Here is a 12,310-nt window from a genome sequence, read left to right on the forward strand (position 1 = left end):
CGTTTGAAACTTGATGAGACTTTTTTGGTGTGTTGAAATTCAGAATTCATTCGCTGGAAGCATTATGTAAACCAATACCCACACGCAACCTTTAAGAACTCCCCGGCTTAGACACGTCCCCCTGAGTTTCTTAGCAAGAAACCACTATAAGTATTCAACAATTATTCTATTCAGACAACGGCCTGCGAACCATTAAAGTGATAAAGTTTCAGGCTCTAGCTAAGCCCACATCCCCACGTCGGTACTCGTCCGTGTCCCCTCTAGGAACGTCTGTCAACGGCTTCGTCCTGCTCCGTCCCACCCTGTTCTTCCTCGCTTCCTGCTTCCTCCATTTCCCGACTATCCTCTTCTGCCTCCTCCTCTGTTTCCTCTTCTGCTTCTTCATCTTCATCTTCATCCTCATCATCCGCGTCTCCTTCCGCCTCGTCTTCTCCTTCCGCCTCGTCTTCTCCTTCCGCCTCGTCTTCTGCTTCCTCTCCTGATGCTTCCTCTCCTGATGCTTCCTCTCCTGATGCTTCCTCTCCTGATGCTTCTTCTCCTGATGCTTCCTCTCCTGATATCTCCTCTTCTGCTTCATACTCTATTTCTTCTCCACCTTCCTCTTCCTCTTCCTCCCCTTCCTCCCCTTCCTCGTCCTCGACATGCTCGTCTGCATCCTCCATAGTCTCATCAGCCCCCTCGTCAACCCCTTCTTCCACATTCTCGTCGGCCTCTTCAAGAGAATGGTCTTCGATCGTTTCGTCGCCACCTTCCCCGTCTCCCTCCATCTCATCCAGGCCCTCTTCTTCCCTTACATCCTGCGTTTCATCCCTTTCTTCCTCGTCGGTCCCATCGCCGTCCTCCTCCTCCCCTTCATCCTCTTCATCTTCATCTCCGTCTCCCTGCTGCTCGGTCTCTTCTCCATACTCCCCCTCTTCTTCATGCTCTTCTTCATCCCCCTCTTTGACTTCGGCTTCCGCGTCCTCTCCCTTCTCCTCATCTTCACTCTGTTCCGAACTGCCAGAAACCGCCGTCTTCGGCCCCGTACTTCTCCGGAGATTGGGAAACATCAGCGAAGGCGGCGGCTCTTCGTCCCACCCTTCCGGAACATCGCTCAGATCGCTCTCATCATCCGCCGAATCGTGCATACTACCCCGACGGCTCGAGAGCGCTGTTGTGTCCGCAGGTGCGCCTTCGCCTTCTTCGCCTTCTTCGTCCTTCATAGTCACGTCTTCGTCCTGACCGCCAAGCGCTCGGCCCTGTTTCGTCCCGTCATGGTCGTGGGCGTCGCTTCCTGCCTCGTCGTCGTCGTCCTCGTCGTCGTCGTCGTCGTCGTGGGCCGAATGGCTTCCCCGCTTCCCGCTCGCTATCAACCCGACCAGCGTTTTACCGCTGCCGCCAGCGCCGCCGGGGCCTACCGACTTGGGCCTCTCCAAGCTTCGGAGATACGCCTGCTCGGCCTTGCGTAGGACATCAGCCCGTCGGATGCCCGTTTTCCTGCGAGGAGCCGCCTCGGCCTGCTTGTCCGCCGCTTCGCCGCCGTTCACTGCCGTCTCTGGCCCTGTGCCATTGGGCGGGTTCCCGTCGTCCTTGTCCGACCCCTTGGGGAGCTGCTTCGCGTCATTCGCCTCAGCATCATCTTGCGCTTCTTCCTTCGCCCGCTCCTTGGCCCGCATCTCGATCACCTCCGACGCGTCGGGTCTCGGCAAAGTAGGCGCAATGTTGAAGTAAATCGCCGTGTAGGCGTCGCAGATGACGTCGTCGATGGCGCCGGCCTTCATCAACCCGCCGTTCAACTTCTTCAGCTCGATCGCCTCCTTCATGCACTGCAAGATGGGCGACGAGTCGTTGTTCCCTTGCTCGTGGGCCCAGTCGCCGATGCGATCGGTCACGATCTCGTACTCCTCGGGGGCGACGGATTTGAAGCGGTCCTCCTCGTTCTGCTCCACCTTGTGCGTCTGTCGCAAAAGACGCAGGTACGCGTGGCAGCAGGTCTGCCAGAGGTCGGTGAAGTGGTAGAAATCGCCGCCTTTCTTGCGGATGCGGCGCAGCAGCGCCTCCAAGCTGACCCGGTCGTTCATAACCACCAGGATCTTGACCATGAACCGGACGTACTGTTCCGTGAAGACGTGGTGGCGGCCGGGTCGCTCCGCGTCGCATTTCCACACATTCATCACCATGGTCTTCGTAAACATCGACTCGCGGAGCACGCCAAAAGCCGCCTTGGCCTGCATGTAATCCCCCGACTCCTGCGCCTCCTCGTCGAAGAGCAGGCGGGCGTGCCGCACGATCATGCGGTGTTGCCAGTTGGACTTGTCCTTGTCGCGAAGGTGGCGCAGGTTCTTGATAAGATACTCTTCCCAGTCTCCCATGTCATCCATCTCCGCGTCGTCGCAGCCGAGACCGTGAGGTTGGCGCGAGATGATCTCGGCACCTTCTTGAGGGCTCAGATCTTTCCGCAGAACCAGCTTGTGCACGATAGAAAGGATCTTGTAATGCGGTTCCAGCACTGGTTCGCTATGCCTCGACTTTGGCATCGCCGCCACCACGTCGATGGTGTGTTCGAGCGCTCTTATCAGCTGTTCCATCGACGGCCTCGCTTCTCGGTCGGTCGGACTGAGAGAGTCATCCGGCTTCTGATACATCTTCCAGAGGCACTTGGATATCATGAAGGCATTCCTGTGTCCCGTTAGCCATGTTGGGTCCGACGTGGTGACCATCCACCCCGTCCATATCCACTCACCTCCAATCCTGCGGCTTCCTCTTCATGGCTTTCCTGAAGAGAAGACACGCATACTTCCACACCTTAAAGTCCCCCATCTGGTCGTGGGCCACCCGTTGGAACGTCCCCAACTCCTCCGGCTGAATGAAGAACCGTTCGTGATCGGAATGTTGAAAAGGTTCCATGGCGAAAGGCTCCCGGCTGGAAGCATACATGCGCATAGCGAAACTGTGATACAGATCATGCAGAGGGTCGCCGTCTTCCGAGTACGTCTTCTCCGCCCCCACCGACTTGGACAAGGCCAAGGTGTGGCAATGGATCGAGTTGCGCTGGAATTTGACCAGCTCGGCGCGGTCCTTGTTCATCTTGTCGGCCGTCCACACGACCGCGTCCTCGACCTCGTAGTCGAAGCATTCGGCGAGGCGGAACCAGACTTCCCAGTGGCCCGGGGTAAATTGGAGCTGGTGCCTCAAGAACGCCGCCCCGATACGCAGTTCGTCCATCGCGCCCGGCGTCTGTCTCTTGCTCAGGTCGACGTGCTTGTATTTGCTAAGTGCTATCGTGCCGAGGAGATAGAACCAGCCGTGCCTCGCGAGCGCCATCTCCGGGGCATTCACCGAGACCGTGTCGAGCTCCACCTCCCCCCTGAGAGCCTGGTAGAGACGGAGTGGGTGGATCGGCTTCTTGAAGTACTCGGTGTAGTTCCTCAGGTTGTGGACCATCTGGGGAGTCGATCGTATGGGTCCGATGGCGCCCTGCATGTGCTCGATGGTAGTCTTGAGATCGGACTTCAGCAGGTCTCTCATGGGCATCCGGCGGGCTAACACCGTGACCTTGTCCGCCAGCTGGATCGTGTTGCGCCTCTCAAGTTTCTCCGGGGGGCAGCCGTGATCCTGAACCTCCCAGATGCCGACGCCGAGCTTCAGCCCGTGGAGGTCGTAGAGGACCTGACCAAGGTAATCCTCCCAGTTCTCGATGTTCCTGAAACGAAGCATTTCGACTCGCATCATCTTCAAGAAGATCTTGTTCGAAACCTTGCAGCTCTTGCGCAGGCCGAGGACCTGATGCACCGCGGCAAGATATTCGGCCAAATGGTTCTCTTGTCTGGGGAAGAGATCGGGCTTTTGGTTCATGCCGACTTTGAGCACGGTATACTGGAGACACCAAGTTCGCACTTGGAGCTCCCGTAGCTTGGTGAGGAACGACTGGAAGAGGGAACTGTTGGATGGGGGTCGGGTCATCCCGATGCGGATCTCGTCCTCCACCATGGCGGCGACGTGAAGCATGCAGTTCAGCCCGGCGAGTGCGGAGGCTGTCGTCTTCAGGTGATCATCGTCGATGATGTCGAAGGAGGTGCTCTCGTTGAGGGCCAGGGAGAGGGCATGGATGAGAAGCTCGTCTAGTGACTTCAGCATTCGCAAAAGCAAGGCAGGCCTCGTCTCGCTCGACGTCTTGAGGTACTGCTTCCCTTGTAGATCAGCAGTGATGGTCTCGATGGCTCGAAGCTGGCACGAGAACTGCTTCGTCACGTATTTGATGGCCCCGTACGCATCGCTAAGACGGGTCCAAAGGAAAAGCCTCAGCTCGGTACTGGTGCCTTTGACGAACTTCCAAAGATCTTGTAGACTCTGGCTGGCACAATCCCTGATGGGTATGTTGTCTTGCCTCGGCTTTTGCTTCTCGCCCACCTTCGCTTGCGCACCCACGGTCGAGGCGGCGGCCCTGGAGACAAAGACGGAGTCGGGGTTCAGGACGGGTTCCAAGTTATCGATGATGGCCACAGGATCGCTGATGTCATCCTGGAACAGGCCGAGGAAGAAGTCCATGGTGGTCAGCTTGGAGATTTCCCTGTCTGCAGCGGCTGCTGAAATCTCGGGGAGTACGGCATTATTCTGGAGATACAGGGGGCTGACTTGCTCGTCAGCCAGATAGTCTCGTAGGCTGGTCCAGCATTGCAGGATGTACTCCCGCGACGCGTTTTCTGTGAGCGTTGTGGAAAAGACGGCCGCCCAGAGGAAGCGGATCGACACTACTTTCTTCTTCGTGTTTCGGGGACGCGGCGCCATCTGCGACGCAAGGTCCAGCCACCTCCCGAGACGGCCCTTTGCTTCCACGCGAACGAGATAATCCACAGCGCTGTTTGGGTTGGTGATGCGCTCGTAGACGTCTAGATGCAGTTCGAATAGCATCTCCACAACCTCATGTAGTGCGTCCATCTCTTCCTCCGAAAGTCGACCTTCCGAAGCCAGGGCAATCTCATACCTTGCGCCGTCGTAGAGACTTTGGTCAAATCGGCTGGCGACCTGTACAACGGTGGTCTTCATGTCTTCCGGCCACTTGGACTCCGAGTAGCTAGGGGCAATGGCCTTGATCCATTCCCATGCCACTTCCTGGGCGGTCATCCAGCCGGAATTGATCCTTCGGGCAAAAGCGGCCATGCCACGGGCGTCTCGGAAGGCGGGGAAGTTGAGGGTTGCCTGGGAGCCTCCTTTGGCGTGTTCTAGAAATGCCGACATACCCAGGGTGCCAGCCTCCTTCTTGTTGACGAGAATCTTTGCATTCTCTGCATTAAACTTGACGATGGTGCTCCGTAGGTCCTTCGTGGCTTGGTCCTGCATCTTAGACGGGCGATCCTCCGAGGCGCAGGTCTCTAGGACACAAGCAATGCCGGCCAGAGTATCCGAGTCGGTGACGCCAATGTTTTCGAGTATATCGCGCATCATCTGGAATAGATTGCTGTCTGCCGCCTGGTACTCGGCGAGCTGAGTGGCGAGGAGCGTGCTGCGATCGGCCACTTCCCCTCCGGCCGTCTCCCGCCGGCGAATTCTCTTGCTGCGCTTTTCGACTGTGTTTTCTTCTTCGGCTGCATCACCGATACCGGCCAGCGACTGAGACCTTTTGAGGGTCGGGTTCGAATTACTCCGGCCTTTTCGAGTCGGCCCGCCGGGTTTCCGCGCCTCTCCTCCTGAGCCTTCCCGTTCTTTGGCGCCGTCGTCGACGTCCATCATGGCGGCAGGTGCCGCTTCGGCCGTGGTCTCTGTCTTCGCCTCTTCGTTCAACCGTCGTTGGATGGCCTCCGTCGTACCTATTGTCCCCTCTCCCTCCTCCTCATCGTCGGCCTCTGGATGCTCGATGACGACGGCCCGGCCAGAAAATCCCATTTCCGCGACGAATTGCAGGAGAGCCATGCCAAGTTGGGACCATGTGGCCGTCGAGCAGGGGAGCGCCAGTCGAGCAAGGGGGGCCTCTTCGATCGTATTCCGCATTGCAATCAGGTCCCGGGTCGGATTCGGCAAGAACGGAACGGGATCCAGGTTCTTCCGGATGAAGTCTGGCATTTCTCCCCTCAACCAAGGGCCCATGATAGGATGTGACAGAGCCACGTTGTCGTCGAGAACCTGCAACTGCTGTTTGAGCTCCTCGCCGGCCAAGCCCTCGGCCAGGGATGGAGGCTGGACCTCGTCCACGGCAGGATCATCGTCCAACTCGATGGCTGCCTCGAGACAGTACCTGCGAATTCTGGCACTCTGAAGAAAGCCGGCGACGCGTGCGGTGCGTCTCCACAGCTCTGCGTCGGAAGGGTCTCGGTCGAGAGCGGCGGTAAAATCGGCCAGGGCGGTCTCGGCTTGTTTCCGTACCTCGTCCGTCTGAAAGAAGTCGTTGGAAGAGACGGGAATTCTGCGCGCTTTGTTCTTTATCCGGTCGAGGACGAATTGTCCGTGGTTCTTGTGTGCCAGGAAAAGAGCTTGCGGCAAGGTGCTGTCTGCGCCGTCCACTTCTCCGGATTGAACATCGACTCCCGCAACGAAGCCATCGGGGGTAAGTGGACCTGGCTGCTGCTCGGCACGCTCGTACTCGGTGGCTGCTTCTGGGTAATGGAATATCTCGGATTTGAACAGGTCGTCATAGGCGTCGGCAGCTTCGTCAAAGAATCTGGGACCCTGCGCATGGAGTTTAAGCGCCGTTTGGAAGCGCTTCAAGGCTTCGTCAATCTATTTCTCGGGTCAGTGGGAAGTCGCAGGATATTATTTGGTCCACCAGGACAAAATATTTACGTGAATTTGGCGGGTGTTATCGATTTCATCGTCGATGTTTTCTTCGGGTTCAAGATTGATGGCTTGGAATGTCGGCTGCGAAGAGAACTGAGTTATTAGCAGATGTCCCTAATAAAGAACGAAGAAAGATAGGCCGGACGCACCATTGTGAAAAATTGAACGAGATGTAGAAGAGTAAGGAGATGTATAGACTCTAGAAGAGACGCAAGTCGTGATATGGCAGACGCATTGGTAGGTACTTTCGCCGAGAAGCAGGTGGTTTGGATTTGATTTGTAGAAGTATTACAGAGTACCTAAGGTAGCAACTTCTTCGCGTCGCGTAATTACTTCATACGAGCTTCTGGTACCGGCAGCAGGGATAAGGTACCGAGTACGTGCAGGTACCGATACTCCGGACATCCGTACCTGCCCATCGGGTCAAAGGTGAAGCGGACCCCACCCTGTCATGATAGCTGAAGGTGGCTTGACTGGAGAATCTGTGGCGTGCTGGGTACCTTGGGCAAAGTGTGGCTTCGCAAGGCTGACAACCCCGTTTCGTCCACCACTGACGTGGATGCTCGCCTTTGGTCTGTGCGGTCCCGTGTCCTCGTACCTCGTACCTCGTACCTCCTCCAGAGCCCATAGCTCCCCTCGACGACAAATCAGCAGCGTGTCTTTGTCTGCACGGAACTGTTACTTCTTATTCTCTTCCATAATACCTAACCACCAACTGCCACAACGATTTGAACACAAATCCGGGCTTTCACCACCCGTCAACTCCTTGTCTCCTCTCGGGGCGAGCACTCTCCTTTCAATTGAATCTTTCGCTTGTTGCACGGGTTCTCAATCACAGCCGGGCGCAGCATCAACTTCCCCCTTGTCCAAAGACTTTGGGATCCCGCCCCCCCCTTCTACCGGAGGTCAGATAGCTGCTGACCTGGCTGCCCAACATGGTTGCTCCAGCTATTCCCGAGTGCGTTTGAGCTTGTCCAAGTCCTTTGTCGTTCGGGCTAAGCTAACAGACCCTCCCCTTTTTTTTCTTTTTTTTTTTTTCTTCAGGCTCACGGAGGATGTCATTCACGAGTCGATTGATGCGCGAACCGATTCCTTAATTTCCTTGCGCGAACTCGGTCCTCCCGACCTGGTGCATCTTCTGAAGCAATCCGTCAGGACCCCTGCGAAACAAGTACGCCGTCCCTCCGTCTTCTATAGCTATACCTAGCGGGACCTGCTAACACCGCTCTGCCCCCCATAGATCGGAGTGTATCACCACATCACCGGTGTCGATGCCTCGTCCTCCGCCAGCCTTGCCGCTTTCATCAACACACTGACGAATCGAGAACATGGACCCTCGGCGCAAAACAAGGTAGTGGAGGGGCTATACTGGTGAGTCCACCCGACCACCTTGACGACCTTTTTTCTGAGGGGATTGTTGCCCCGTGCCTGACCCCCCGTCGCAGCTGCTACAACGCCTTTTCCCGACTCGATATGCGTGTCCATGTGACGATTCCCGGTTCGGTCGAGAGCTACTGCGTAGACGAACGAGGCGACAGGCGCAAAGCCACCGACGAGTTGTGGCTCGAGACCTACCTCTGCAGTGTCATTAGGGCCTACTCGTATGCGGACGATGGCAGCGGCGAGACCATTCGCAAGATCATGGGCGTGCGCCGGTTCAACCCTGTCACTAACACGGAGACGGAGCATCGGTTCCTTAATGCCGCCGAGCAGCTTTTTTTCAGAGGTATTTCACGACAAAGAAAATAACAACCTCCTCCCCCCCTCTCCCCCACCCCCCTGATCCTCCTCCGGGGACAGCCTGGGGCCTGGCGTCATGCTCACACATCTCTATTTAGGCTGGCAACTGGGCTCCGACTCGGTCGTCCAAGTACCAAACAACGTCTCGAATCATCTCACTGCCGGCTTGCTCAGCTACTTCGAGACTACGGGGCGCTACGCATCGGGTATCAACCTTTTCGAAAAACTCCGCACGCAGAACATCGAGGTTTCCTCTCTCCTGGCCAAGCTTCTGTTCATGGGTAACGAGGAGGTCAAGGGCGTCAGAGTCCTGCATGAAGCCCTCAAGGAACTGCCCATGGACTACGTCATGCTCGACACCCAGGCCGAGTTCCTCCTCAAGAAGGCCCAGACCGCCGACTCCCCAGAGCTCAAGGACGAGTGTCTCCGCATGGCGCTGGCATGCGCCGACCGCAGCACCGTCGCCGCCCCTAGCGAATTCGGCACCTGGGCCCGGCTTGCCCAGGTGTACGTCGCCATGGAGGACTGGGAGAACGCGCTGACCATCTTGAACTCGTGCCCCATGTTCACCTACCAGGACAAGGACACGCCCCAGATGCCCGAGCCGAGAGAGATCCACCTACCGACCTTGCCGGAGACGCGACTGGACGAGATCGACAGCGAGCCCGAGTCCAGGTACTCGGAGCAGGTGGACCCCAACCTCTTGAACCTCCGCGCCGCCACGTACAAGGGCACTTTCAAGCAGGCATACTGCATCCTCACCGAGATGGCGCGCAAGATTGGATGGGACCAGCTGCTCAGGATCCGCAGCACCGTTTTCGTCATGGAAGACGAGTATCGCACCGAGAAGCAGGAGACCACCGGCCAGTCGGGTCCGACCAACCGCACGGCTAGTACCGACGGACTGCGCGGGACACCGGATCCCACTACGAATGGAGACCAGACAGATGAAGAGGACGGTGCTGTAGCAGGGGAAGCCAAGTCCGCTGAGGGTGATGCGGCGGCTGTGAACGGGGACGCGGAGGCGGAGGTGGAGGCCGGCGGACCTACATCGGTGGAGAAGCCATCGCACACGATAGATCCCGGCGAGGTCAAGTCTGATGCCGAGAACGTAAGGGCCCCTTTGTCCTTTTTTTTTCTTTTTCTTTTTTCCCTTTTCCCCCTTTTTTTCTTCTTTTTCTTGCTAACAATCAACGTGTACTAGGGCAACCAGAGCGATGAGCATCTATCGAAATTGAACAACAAGCGGCTCTGCGAAAGGTGGCTGGACAGCCTCTTCATGGTCCTGTACGAGGACCTGCGGGTCTACACGATCTGGAGGACGCAGATGGCGCAGTACAAGGCGCAGGCGATGCAGTACCGCAAGTCGCCGGAGGAGTGGGAGATCCTCGGGGCGCTGGCGGAGCGGCTGCAGCACACGGACGAGGCGCTCGAGGCGTACCGTTCCTGCCTGGCGCTGCGGTTCAGCCCGAAAGCGCTGACGAGCATCCTCCGCCACTACGAGAGGTCGAAGAGCACGCGCGACACGGTGGCTGCGGTCATCAGGTTGGTGACGTGGCAGTACCGGTGGTACTCGGAGTTCTCGCCGGAACTGCTCCACGTGATCCGGTCGTTGATCGAGGACGAAGGGGCGGTCAAGGTCCGGAGCATCATTCAGGCCACCAGCTTGCCGCAGAACGTTGTCGACTTGACGCATCACTATGCCGCCCTCTGCGCAACGTTTCGGAGCAGCGGGACGGATGGTTAGGTTTTGCGTGGACCCATCATCGGTTGACGGGATGGTGAAATAGGAAATAGAACGCGGAGCACAAGATGAGAAGACCAATGTCAAGACGACGTGGGGAGTGTCTTCTTGTTTCTGTTAGAAACGGCGGCGGATAGGGAGTCTGACAAGGTATTCCTCGCCAGCGCCCTCCTTCAACGAGGGAACGTAATATCTATATACGCATACGCCCACACTTCCCGAGATGGCCTAAATAGGTAGCCTAGTCAAGTTATATAATCTTTCTATTATTATTCACATGCTTATCTGAAAGTACGTGGGCTTTTCAAGGCGACGGGTAAAATGGACGAATAATAGACCACCTACGGGTCAATAACGGCAACATGCCGGTGCTGATAACTAAGTACATGCAGAATGAATGATTAGTATTTGTATACCAAGGAGTTTCTGCCAAATTCCTAGGTTTGACAAGCCCCTGGGGAGTTTGGATCTTGCTATTATAGCGGCAGACGTCTGGCGTTGCGCCGACATGCCCCATGGCATGTAAAGGACCTCGGATCCTTATATCTAGAAGAAGGCCCGCCAAGAAGGGTCCACTGGTAATTGGTAACGACTCGCTCACTTAATGTGCTTCTCCGACCTCTTTCGTTTGGGAGCTCATATCTGCGAAATCTGCGTCCGGGTCTGGGTGACGAATCTGCGTTGATGGCGCCGTGTGATTGACCTTGGTCTGCATCTCGTCGAACAGCTTTGGGGTCCAATCGAAGACGTTATCATATTCGAAGCCCTGTTCTCGGAAAAGACGGCTAAAAAGGGTGCGGAGGTACGGGTAGTCCGGCTTGTCGTCGAAAGCCAGACCCCGGGTGTAGTTGATGTAGGTGGCGAATTCTCCGGGGAGGAAGCCGTCGCAGAGCGCTTCGCCTGACAGGCTTTCCTTCATGTCCTTGATCCGCATGTTCCTCTCGTACTGCGTGGCAACCTGCAGGCCCTGCCATGGCAGCGAGCCGCGGGCGAAATAGACGAAAATATATCCAAGGGATTCCAGGTCGTCGCCCCAGGACTGCTCTACACACCGGTCGCGGCGTCTTAGCGAGGTGACAACTGGGCCTTTTCTCTTTTACAACCAAACAAACAAAACAGGGAAAAAACAGGAAGAAAAAACCTACCGCGGCCATTGTGATTGCTAATGCTCGCGTACCGCCTCGTGCCGCCCAATGGGAGGCCTTCGACATCCCTGTGATACTCGGCGTCACTAAACTCCTTGGCGAGGCCGAAATCAATGATGTAAAGCGTGTTTCCCTGCTTCCCAACCCCCAGCAGACAGTTGTCCGGCTTGATATCACGATGGAGGAAGCCCTTCGAATGAACATATTCGATGCGGGAGAGGGCCTGGTCGGCGATGAGGAGGATGGTCTTGAGCGAGAACCTCCGGCCGCAGTAGTTGAAGAGATCCTCGAGCGACGGGCCGAGGGCGTCGAGGATCAGTATGTAGAAGTCGCCCTCGTCACCAAACCAGTGTATGCGTGGGATTCCGACCCCGCCCTCCAACGCCTCGTAGGTCTCCTTCTCGCCTTGAGGCATGTCCGGGCCAGCTCGGACATGTGTGAGCTTTATGGCGACCTCCTCGCCCGATTAAAGATCAGTCCCTATCCCTCGGGGTGTTAGCGAGGGGCTCTGGAGGCTGGCAGAGGCGAGACAAATGCCGTACCGGAATAGACGAGGCCGAAGCCTCCTGCACCAATCTTGTGATCAACGCGGTACCTGTCGGCGATGAGAATGTCCTGGAGGGGTGTGTGAGCGGTTTTTTATTTTCTTTTATTTTTCTTCTTCTTCTCCTTCTCTTTCTCCTGTTTCACTAGAGGGGTCATAGATCAGTACCTTCATGGTGAGATGGCAGGTGAAGTTGCAAAGTGAAGGGTGCAACCAAAACCAAGGGAAAGTGTTGAACTATATACCTCAAGAAGTACCTACACATTAGAGGATTCTCTTTTAGTGTAGTAGTACGTTTTTGAGTGTGACAGTTATAAGCCCGGGAGGAATACGCTAGTGTATTCCTGGAACTTCCCCTGCTAAGACCACCCGTTCGAAACCTAGCCG

The 12,310-nt window shown here is 56.5% G+C and overlaps 3 protein-coding genes across 3 annotated transcripts; 1 reads left to right on the forward strand and 2 right to left on the reverse strand.

The window, feature by feature from the left end:
* Positions 1–100: 100 nt before the first annotated feature.
* Positions 101–7,033, reverse strand: SODALDRAFT_334895 (hypothetical protein). The gene is made up of 4 exons (XM_028612323.1): positions 6,900–7,033; positions 6,757–6,831; positions 2,723–6,693; positions 101–2,658 (listed from the first exon to the last, which is right to left on the reverse strand). Exons 1-4 carry the CDS (start codon positions 6,900–6,902, stop codon positions 261–263), a joined length of 6,447 nt encoding a protein of 2,148 aa, XP_028464500.1. The 5' UTR covers positions 6,903–7,033; the 3' UTR covers positions 101–260.
* Positions 7,034–7,430: 397 nt separating this feature from the next.
* Positions 7,431–10,546, forward strand: SODALDRAFT_345417 (chaps-domain-containing protein). The gene is made up of 6 exons (XM_028613201.1): positions 7,431–7,708; positions 7,795–7,921; positions 7,991–8,121; positions 8,196–8,476; positions 8,589–9,601; positions 9,695–10,546. The coding sequence occupies exons 1-6, from the start codon at positions 7,686–7,688 to the stop codon at positions 10,235–10,237; spliced, it is 2,118 nt and encodes a 705-aa protein (XP_028464501.1). The 5' UTR covers positions 7,431–7,685; the 3' UTR covers positions 10,238–10,546.
* On the reverse strand, positions 10,532–12,103 carry SODALDRAFT_314188 (casein kinase I isoform delta). The gene is made up of 3 exons (XM_028609255.1): positions 11,922–12,103; positions 11,380–11,859; positions 10,532–11,278 (listed from the first exon to the last, which is right to left on the reverse strand). Exons 2-3 carry the CDS (start codon positions 11,792–11,794, stop codon positions 10,836–10,838), a joined length of 858 nt encoding a protein of 285 aa, XP_028464502.1. The 5' UTR covers positions 11,795–11,859; positions 11,922–12,103; the 3' UTR covers positions 10,532–10,835.
* Positions 12,104–12,310: the final 207 nt, after the last annotated feature.

Source organism: Sodiomyces alkalinus, assembly GCF_003711515.1.
Source record: "Sodiomyces alkalinus F11 unplaced genomic scaffold SODALscaffold_8, whole genome shotgun sequence".
Lineage (NCBI taxonomy): Eukaryota > Fungi > Ascomycota > Sordariomycetes > Glomerellales > Plectosphaerellaceae > Sodiomyces > Sodiomyces alkalinus.